This window comes from Perna viridis, chromosome 6, assembly GCF_037379345.1.
Source record: "Perna viridis isolate PV_CMFRI_1.1 ecotype Kerala chromosome 6, ASM3737934v1, whole genome shotgun sequence".
In the NCBI taxonomy this organism is placed as follows: domain Eukaryota; kingdom Metazoa; phylum Mollusca; class Bivalvia; order Mytilida; family Mytilidae; genus Perna; species Perna viridis.
Window position 1 is genome coordinate 42,776,211 of NC_142450.1, and position 11,161 is coordinate 42,787,371.

Consider the following 11,161-nt stretch of genomic DNA (forward strand, 5'->3'; position numbering starts at 1 on the left):
ATATTTTTGTCATATATTCATATTCACTGCATATGATTAGAACCAGGGGCGTAGCTGCTTATACGCAAATACGCAGTTGCGTATTTTCGGAAAAAGTAACAAAAATAAAAACACACATTTTAAAGACGAAATAAAGGTTTTATGCAATGACTCACTGGGGGCCTTGAGCGACCCCCCCCCCCAAGACCCCTCGCCGTAATTTTGCGTACAAATAAAACAGGCCTAGCTACGCCCTTTAGAACTACCATGAATTGCGTGAATAATGAAATAGTTTCGGTCGGCTTAAAGTCTAGCGAAATAGCTATGGGAGACATGACAGAAGGGACCAATTTCAATCTCAATCAGTTCCTTCATACGACTGAAATAGTTTTGTTGGAATGAATGGTCTTTCTTTGTTCATTTCAGAATAATTAACAGAAACGGTTAAAAGTTTCTTGAATCTAAACTAACTCATGTCAAAAATATGTTGAATTGGTACATGGTACATCTTTTTATTTACAAAATCATGCAATTGATGTGGTACAGATCATACATATTGGTTGATTACTTGTAGTCTTTAAATTCCAGCTCATTTGAACAATGGAACAGACCACAGACACATATTGTCTCGGTAAATGTACTACTCTTGTATATATACAGTTCACGAGTAAGTGGGGTGCTTTATGGTGTTTTATTGTATAGATAGCAGTGATTTACCGAATGTTTCCAGTGACGAAGACCAAACAGGGAAAACAGACACAGACATAAAATAACAAAATAATACGCACAAAGCAACAAATGTAAATGAGCAACTTGGAGCACTAAAAACTTGATGCATGGATCAGGTGCACCGGTAGGGTAAGCGTCCTATGCTTTTTAGAAACACCCGCCGAGTTGATCAAAGGCAGTAAAGTCCGTGGAAGACAAAAAAGGAAAGAAAAATTTTGACACGTTAAACAAATCGGTTCTCATGGTGCAGATGGATGCCCTTAACGATCCAAGATTTCACATGACAACCATAAACTTTTGTAGAGATGACTTCAATCTTGTAGAAATATAACGCTGTCCTAGAAACCTAATTGTAAGAAATCTAGCGCGGTACAAAAAGCTCTGACACATCGTATGAATTATGCTATAAAAACTGCACACGCAGGTGCTGAAGCTATGTTGCCCCAGTTGAAAGGAAAGTTGACAATTCGGAATGAAAAATCATGGCGTTTGTCGGACAGTTCAGTCAATAGTTTTTATTTGTCATCGATCTCAAAGTGTGTCATCGATCTCAAAGTGTAGGTCAAAAAAGAAATATGAAATACAGCTGTCGATTACTCGACAGAAAAACTTCTTACTTCGCCCTGCTTTTTGTGTAAATAAAGAACTTTTGTTTGGGATTACCTATTGCGATTTAACATAGGATTTATTGGTATCTACCATAGGCTCGTTTGTATAAAATGTTGTTTTGAACAATATAAATCTATATATTTTCATCAATGTTTTATGTATAACAACAAATAAATAGACATAACGGACAACGAACCTGAAGTAAAAAGAGAAAACAAGCGATTTTCACGATAACAACAATCAAATGTCATGAAAAAATATTTTTCTTATAAAAGTGACGATAACAACACATAACAAGTATTTAAAAAATAAATATAAAATTAAACAAAAACATATAAAAAGACAGTTTAAAAAGTAAATATTGAATAATTATGCAAATGTTTCCATTTACATATAACAACAAAAATAATCAGGTTTATTACATACAACCTGAATTTAAAATATAAGTATTCTTTCTGTCTCGTCCAAATTCACAACTGTTAATTTTGGACGTAAAACTGTAGCTCTTTTTGTAAATCCGAGTTCCTTTTGCAATTTAATGGAGTCTTGTTTAAACACAATACCTCGTCAGAGGGACAGCATGTATAAGACCTCGACACTTTCTTTCTTCATTTTACAAATGATTGCATTTGGAATAGAGTTATCTCTCTTGTATCATGCTCCCCACTGGTTCTAACGTGATAATTTCACAACTTACAATTCAGAGGCTTCTCCAGTATCCTTAATTTTCAGGAATATTGTTGTCATACTCAAACTGCTGACATGTACGGACGTCACAGTATTCCCATTCTGTTCGTGCCTTGGTGGTGTAGCACCATGGTCGTTCCCTCCTTAGTGTGGAGGGGTTCCTGCAGAGGTTATGGTTACCTATGCCGTCGTTGTTTTGGAGAGATTGCCCCTCCTGAATGACATTGTGTTGATGGGGATATTGCTGAGTCCATGTCTGACATGTATTACCGTTGACAGTATGATCAAGTGATCCTCTATAGTCCCTTCCGTCTTTGAACTGGCCACGTAAGCATCTCCCTAAAATAAAAAATACAATTGAAAGAATTATTACATTTACTAATGCAAGACAATACGATTCTACTCTCTACTAATACTGGTTAAGGATTTGGCTATAAAAAGAACACTTCTTGTAAAAGTATCTTATTTCTTTCATATCTGAATAAATGTATAATGATAAAAAACGTATGTGGTTAGTTGTTCTTTTTTTTTAAAGTAATAATGTGTTAAACAAACTGTTTATTCGTTGACATATTTGTATATTAATGACTTGTACAAAACAATCTTACTCACTTTCAGCCATTTTTTCACATATGAATGCATATGCGTACTTCCGATGCTTTTCGGATGACCCCCTTCTAGCTCCTTGCCAGAAAAATTTCGTCGAGGACTCTTTACTCTTACGCAGCACAATTGAAGAAAATTGAGACGGGCGACCATGTTCCCATTGTGTGAATTTCATTTCTATAGGTTTATCGTTTTTCTGGATCCAATGGAAAGTCCCATTAATTTTCATGGCCCCAATCCGCCATCTTAGAGTGCTGGAACTGTGCTTAGATAAATATCCTTTCAAAAATTTGTCTTCTCTTCTTGAATTGATGTGTACCAGGTGGCTATCAAATCTGCTGCAAATATTGAGCGCTACATCGAATTGGAGCTTTGGTTTCTTTACAAACAAATAGCAACTTGTTCTATGCTTTGTCCACCCCGTTTGACATTCTAAAAAAAATATATTAAATAGTCAATTTTGATCCTGTTTCCATGACTATTGAGTTATGAATTTTTCTAACTGTACAATCTTTTTAGTTGATAAATATTTAATTCGGTTATGAAATATTTTTCACTTTTTAGCATTATGACACAAGTATTTCGTTTCAGTGTGAAATAAAAAGAGAAAGACAGCATAATAAATAGCGAATTTTAAAGGGACAAACAAGAGGACTCTTTGACAAAGTAATTTCAGGAACACCAAACATGGTGAGAACAAACCATACAATGCAAAAATACATATACGGACAGGACGAAACCAATAAAATTGGGGGAACTCGGATGCTCTGGAAAGGTAGTTGCTGCTTCTTGCAAGGTATCCACGTTTAGAATCATGACCGATAAAACAGAAAGAATGTCTTGGACAGACAAGGTTTTGACTTACCGGTTTCCAAAGCGTCTGTTCTCTGGTTACAGTGGTACATATCTCTAAGCTGGGCGATATCTATATTACTCATTCCTTTCCTTTGTCCAATAGGTAGCTTTAGAATCTTCCCACGATCTTTCACCTACAATGATAGGTCTATACTGTCACTCTCTACACTTTCATTTCATCATATTCAAATTCCATTTAAATTAAACATTATTCATCATTATTTTATACGTTAAAATGTCTCTTCTTTAGTTGATTTTTATTGTTTTCCTCTGTTGTGTTTTTTCTAAATAATTTTTTTCTATGGGTTTTATTTTGTTGTTGAAAAGTTACTTTACATACTCCTGTAATTTAAGTATTTCTAATATAGTATTTCAGTCATTTCATACTTACAACGATTGTCTGGTCCCCTAAACTGCTGAACGTGTATTCTTTGTAATGCATGATACTGAGGTAGTCATATGGATAACCCCTGGAATTGATGACAGTTTTGTTCAGCTTCTCAAAATTTGTACGGTACTTCTCTGCTACATTGTCTATCCTGATATCAACAAACTTGTCCCTATCAGGTCTTGCCTTGAAAAAACACATATATCATTGTTACAAGTATGTCATTGAAAACTTTAAATTATGTCATAATTGCTCATTGATTGAATACCCCAACAGAAAACTTCTTGCACAATGCACATAATGTAACAATTACTTTAAGAAAAAAAGCAGATATCCTCCCGTAGGCACACGGCATCGTGCTTCTGCACGGCTTTTCGTAGCTGACGCTTACTTTATATAGCCAAAAGCTTCTGAAATGCTTCTGAATTCGATTTACATAAAAAAAAACTAAAATAATAAATACGCCTGATGCTCATATGCACAACCGGAATGCTCTGATATATCAAAAACATATTTCAGTGAAAAACATGTATTAGTAATTATAATATGTAAATCGTACGAAAATTAGATAATTACTACAAGCTGGATATCATATTTCACTTGATTTTTAAGTAAATCGCATGTAACGTTAGACAGTACTCGACAACATTATCATGATTTTTTAAATATTTTATTTCACGTTTCCTTAAAAAATAAATTATTCGTATAAATGTACAGTTGTCAATGTTTAGTTGTCAAACAATACCTGCTCGTGATAAAACCCCAACGCATGTAGTAATTCGTGTACAGCTACACCCATCTGTTCATTGCACCCTTTCCCAATGGTCAGCTTTTGGGAACCTCCACGTCTCCCTATTTCAGACAAACACCTAAAACATTGAACATATCTTTATAATAGACAGTTAAAGTAAAACAACGATAATATTTTTTTAAATGTTTGTTCAATAACTTTAATAACGGCAAAAAATACCAATTCGTCATCATTGGGATAATTTAAATACGTCAAAATAAAAAAAACATGGCGTGAACTTGAAGACAGGAAACAAAGATGATCTATATACACAATGAACCGAATAAAACAGAGTAGACATATACAATGAAGACAAGGAAAGCAAGACGTTACAAAACTAAACCACCAGCAATATGAACTCCCACAAAATTCCGGAAGTGACATCAGGTGCTCTGGAAGGGTAAGCATGTCCTGCTCCGCAAGCGAACCCGTCATATTGCAACTGACTACAATCCGGTAATAGTATAGCAACAATATTGCAGATCGTCGACTCGAGTCAGAAAAAAACTATTCACGTAAGGACATCATTAATTTCAATAGAGCTTCACGGTGTAAACTGTTGGTATTTTTACGGAATGTTTCATGTTCTTCAAAGCTGCAATGCATTTATTTTCACCAAAAACTAAATTTGGAATTTGCTGTGTGACACACTAATATAGTATTTTTTACAACTTTTAAAAGACCCCGATTGTTTACTTACATGTGCCGGTGTACTGAATAGGGATTAAGTTTTCACAAAAAAGAGACAATGTTAAAATAAATAGATAACTCACCCAGGTTTACTCATAAAGTAGACATGGTCTTCTGTTTCTGATTTTGCTTTACTAAATCGTACACATGAGTTTTCTGATATATGGTTCATGGCCTCCTTTATAATACGTTTTGACTTTTTATCTGGAAATGTAATATATTACGTACTTTTAACACGCCAAATGATCTTTTGTTTGAAAATATTTTAAACTTAGAATTTTCATTTTTATTAGTAGATCAACGACTCGTCTCTCAATGTAGCATTAAATCATTTGTAACAACAGTACAAGCAGCAATGAGATTAAACACTGTGGTTCGCTAAACCCTTTATAATGACTTTTATCGTTTAAGAAACCTTACCAATGTCGGGTGCCCATCTGTATTTGAGAACACCTCGTGGCCAAAGACTGTCTCGTGAACGCACAGTTGCCCGTCTTATCCGCTGATGATGAATCAGCTCGTGATTACTGGTACTCTCACTATCTAGAAATATGTTTTTATTCTTTTCCGTGGTCAACTTTGTTTTAGCTGCAAATTTTAAATAATAATTGTAATAAAATGCTTTGTTAGCTGTGACGACTGAAGCCGTCTATTGAATTATCATTTATATTTATGAATCAAAAACAAAATCGTAGTCAATTATTATGTTGTCTATCAAAACAAATTTTTTGAAGCTACCATACACTTTTTTAAAATAATTCATAAAAATGTAACCAAAAAAAATAGAGTTACGCGTTACTTACCACTCTCTACATCGTCTGATTTCTTAAATTGAAAACAAGTTACAAAACCAAGAAATAATACAAGGTAAACCAAACAAAATTCCATTTTGCAGTTCGCTTATACGTTAATACTGAATTTAATAGTGATGTTTATTTGTGTTTATCTATTATTTTTCATTGCCGTTTTATATCACCTACCCTATTATATAGTACCCAGACTGGAAATTTTCGTACAAAAATGACGTATTAAAAGGATCATTATTACATGCATTTTGCACCCGTCAACTTATGTTTTTGGACCGGAAATTTTAATAATAGTTTATCCTTAAAGAGAATTTAAAAGGCTAAACGATACGTATATAAAAAAAATCACAGCTAAATGCGGTTAAATGCGGTCTCCCATACTTTAACGGGTGCGTTATATTTCATTAGTTTGCCTCTAGGTCAGAATCGTTCAGCGTATATGTTTATTATCAGAAATCATGTTGAAAATTGGCTGTAAACACTGAAATAACACTGCAAATAGTAAGACAATAAGAACATTTGACCAATCTTTGCAGCAAGGTAATACTTAGCTACAATAGTACCCAAAAATGGCGCATATTATAAAGATATGATTGACGGAAAACCGCAATCAGCCTGGTACATCGATATAATATTGTGGTTGCATGTTATTATACTCGTAGGTATTCTTCATCTATACAATGTTTCCTGGTTCATTACAGCTGATTGAAAATATGATATCACAATTAAAACCTCTACTGGTAAATAGTTTAGAAGGAAAGTCTTAATCTCATTTTGATTGGTTTATGAGATAATAAATAATGATTACGATGTTATTTTTTTTTTAAATCGAACTCAAGTATTTTGGACTGATTTTTTTTTTAATTTTGAAACATCACAAAGAATGGTCACCATTAAAGGCATGTTACTGTTCCGAATGTTTTTTTTTCCTAGTTTATCCTTATTTGTTTACGGAAACTGTCGCACTCCTAAGCACGCGAGTCTTCGTCATATCCCAAACACTTTTGAATGTGTATTGGTAATTATAATTTGATAACCTCAAATGATTTGCACCAACCTTTATGATTAATCAAAACACGAAGATGTTTTTTACGATGTAATGATTATTGTTACATCTTCTTCCTGTACAACGTTAATTGTTTTGCAAAAAGAAATGATTTTTATTTACGTTATTAGCAAAACTGGTTAAAAATATGAATATAGTTGCCATCGAGTTTATTTATCCTTTTTTAATGAGTTACGGTGACACTCGAACAGTTATTTCGGCAAGATATCGCTAGTTTAACAATATTAAATGCATGTTCAGCATTTCTATTTTGAAAAATGCAAAGTTACCCGTTTTAACAATTAAAGAAGGACTGTCACGGTGTATATGTAAAATAGAGAACAGAAAAAATAAAACATAAATTATCTGTTTGGTCTTTGTCCCTGGATTACATTCTTTTGATTTCCGCTAGAATCTTCGTTCCCCTGATTTCTCTTTCAATTATTATAATACACGTTGTTTTTATTATTATATTTTTTTGTCAATTTGTTTGTTTTTGTTTTTACTACTCGAATTATTTGAATCTTCTGTTGATTTTCATGTTTATGCCTTTTAAGAAAGAAATAATAGATTTACTTTTTTTAATTACTTTAATGATAATATGTGAATACGTTCAAAATAATATGTCATCGTCTTAGACATTCCATACTTTATTTTTCAAGTAAATCAAATAAATCGTAACGATATGTAACCCTAATCATACGCAATTCTAATCCTAATAAATATGCACGGCACCGGAAAACCAGAAAAAGAAAGTATATATGGTTTAGCTTATCTTTTGTTGTAATACCATGAAAAGCGTTCAATGCATCAACACTTCCAGTTACTTTTACGGGTCGAAATATGATATTTTTTATAAAATCATTAAATTATTTGTATTGGTGTCAATCTTTGAATAATTAAGTTGACTAAGCTATTAATGTAAGATGTCTATTGGTGGACCAAAGGGTTCCCAAAGGAATCCATAAGCCAAGTAGATAGAATTGTTTGACTCCATTTTTATGATTATTTACCAAAGTTTGCAGAATTCAAAATCCCTTCAACACTTGGCTTTATTTCCTGATTTTGCACATAGTATAACTTCTTGGTTCTATTCCTATTTCGAAATCATTGAATTTGAGTACTTTTGTTTACATTTTGGATTTTAGATCTTTCCAAGCATTTGATTCTAATTCTGCCGATGAGGGGTTTACTCTTTGAAACACGACGGCGTGTACAAGCCTACCGAAATTTAATGCAAACTCATTTATTTTATTAAGACTAGTTTTTAATGAATGTTTCGGTATTCCGCTATGTCAGAAAATAAAAATGTCACCTAGATATGATTTAATCTTATCATATTTCATCATTTTTTATACAAAGTTAAAAGCTAAAAATGGGTAAAATCTCACTTTCTGGCAGTATTTGAAGACACTTACAAAACACATATGGAGTTTTCATATCAGTTTTCAACTCATACGTTATGCTAGAGTCTGCCGAAACTACGCGGACTTCTTGTACCATTCTAGACATCTAACAATTAGGCTTCTTGGACAGTGTAATGTCGGTACAAGTTTAAAGTCATCGCTACTAAAGTTTTGTGGTCGTTTTCATGAACACGTGGTATGTTATAGTATTTTAACAGGTATGGCGAGTGGTGCGTTGGATAAGATGGCTCTTGGTATTAAATATTACGTTTCTGTGTATGTAGAACAAACCAATTAAAAATAAACGATTAATTTATTACAATAAATGCGTGTTCTATTCAGCAGGATATAACAGAATGTTGACTCCTAGTGATAGCAGTTTCTGTGTCTTTAATAAAATGTACGCCTTGTGTGACTTGTTATGTTGCCCTCATCCTAGTCCACATGTAATACTAATGGTTATCACCAACTAAAATTAATAGTTCCTAGTTCCTTTTCCACATCAAAAGATCAATGCGCCCTAAAGTCTCTTCGTATTTCTTATCCACCATAAATAATGCTTGTACTTCACTCATTTCACAGTCAGGTTCCCATTAGCTGCGAAACGTAGCTCTATTTTTTTGGGGGTATTTTTTTAATGTTAGACGGCGTGCTGCTTGGTTAAAAATATACCATAATAATCAATAAATCAAACTTGTCAATACTCTTCAAAGGTAATGTTTTTGCCTGCACTTAATTTTGCCAATTTTTTTTTAGATAAAATACATCCAGGAGAGGCATAAATGATGCTCTAGAACACTATCTCCGCAGAGCTTCGGGGGTGAGGCTTCGCCCCCTGGACCTACTAGGGGCCTTAAGCGGCCCCAGACCCCCTGCCGTAATTTTGCCTACACTTCACTTTGGCCTCAGCTACGCGCCTGACAGATGGCCCAAAAACAACATTATACACAGATACAACGAAAAAAGTTACCCCTACATACTCCAGCAACATTAAGTAAACTGAAACAATACATACAGAGACTAGAAACAATACATACAGAGACTAGAAACAGTACATACAGAGACTAGAAACAATACATACAGAGACTAGAAACAATACATACAGAGACTAGAAACAATACATACAGAGACTAGAAACAATACATACAGAGACTAGAAACAATACATACAGAGACTAGAAACAGTACATACAGAGACTAGAAACAATACATACTGAGACTAGAAACAATACATACAGAGACTAGAAACAATACATACTAAGACTAGAAACAATACATACAGAGACTAGAAACAATACATTCAGAGACTAGAAACAATACATACTTAGACTAGAAACAATACATACAGAGACTAGAAACAATACATACAGAGACTAGAAACAATACATACAGAGACTAGAAACAATAAATACAGAGACTAGAAACAATACATACAGAAACTAGAAACAATACACACAGAGACTAGAAACAATAAATACAGTGACTAGAAACAATACATACAGAGACTAGAAACAATACACACAGAGACTAGAAACAATACATACAGAAACTAGAAACAATACATACAGAGACTAGAACCAATACGCACAGAGACTAGAAACAATAAATACAGAGACTAGAAACAATACATACAGAGACTCGAAACAATACATACAGAGACTAGAAACAATACATACAGAGACTAGAAATTTCTGAATTAGGACAGGCGCAAAATTGTTGCAGGGTAAACTACTTTGGCGTATTCACAACCCCCTTTTTCAGTTTTCCTTTATTGTTCGTCTACACGGACGAGACATTTTATAAGAAACTCGGCGGGTGTTTCTAGAAAAGTTTCTTTGTACGTGTTATTTGTGTTATTTCATTTTCTTTGTTGTGTGTCTGTTTTCCTGTTTAGTATTTATCCTTGGAATATATTCTTTTGATAACCGCTCCAATTTTGTTCCCTTGAATACTCTAAATACGTAATGACATCAAAATAACACTGTGTTAAATTTATTGCCTAAGATTCAAGGTGTGTTCTTAATGCCTTTAGCTTACTTATATCTTAGTCGTGATTCAGTTGACCAAATTTGATAAACCAAAAAATCAGTTTCTATTTCCATTTAACGTTTGACGTCTCTTATATTTCTGAAGTTCGAAGTGCTGATCACTTCCTCGCTTGAGTTGGACATATTTGCTGAAATAAATAAGAATTTTCTCTTTGTATTATTGAGATATGACAAAAACGCTGATATTTCCAGAATAACACTGAACAGGACGCAGAACAAATTTTAGTGCATTTGTGTTTGTGTATACATGTATATTTTTTTAATTTTTGCTGCAAATTGTCTATTAACTCGGGGCTTTTCCATATACTTTTGAGGTTTAAACTGAATTGAAGACATGTATATAACTGTTCTAGTATTATACATGTCATAGCTGAATGGATTTTATTCATTGAAAAAAGAAACCCCAAGGAGCAGCAAAAAATACTGTAAAGTGCATTTAACCTACATGTATTAAAATATAATGTACTAGAAGAGTGTTTTGGTATGCGAAAATGGAATATTTTCTCATTTCTTTGTATTTTAGT

At 33.3% G+C, this 11,161-nt stretch overlaps 1 protein-coding gene across 1 annotated transcript; it reads right to left on the reverse strand.

Moving 5' to 3' along the window:
- Nucleotides 1-1,247: 1,247 nt before the first annotated feature.
- On the reverse strand, nucleotides 1,248-6,295 carry LOC148615057 (zinc metalloproteinase nas-39-like). The gene is made up of 8 exons (XM_088589675.1): nucleotides 6,137-6,295; nucleotides 5,754-5,921; nucleotides 5,417-5,537; nucleotides 4,599-4,722; nucleotides 3,857-4,039; nucleotides 3,476-3,599; nucleotides 2,617-3,042; nucleotides 1,248-2,343 (listed from the first exon to the last, which is right to left on the reverse strand). Exons 1-8 carry the CDS (start codon nucleotides 6,219-6,221, stop codon nucleotides 2,039-2,041), a joined length of 1,536 nt encoding a protein of 511 aa, XP_088445801.1. The 5' UTR covers nucleotides 6,222-6,295; the 3' UTR covers nucleotides 1,248-2,038.
- Between the last annotated feature and the right edge of the window lie 4,866 nt (nucleotides 6,296-11,161).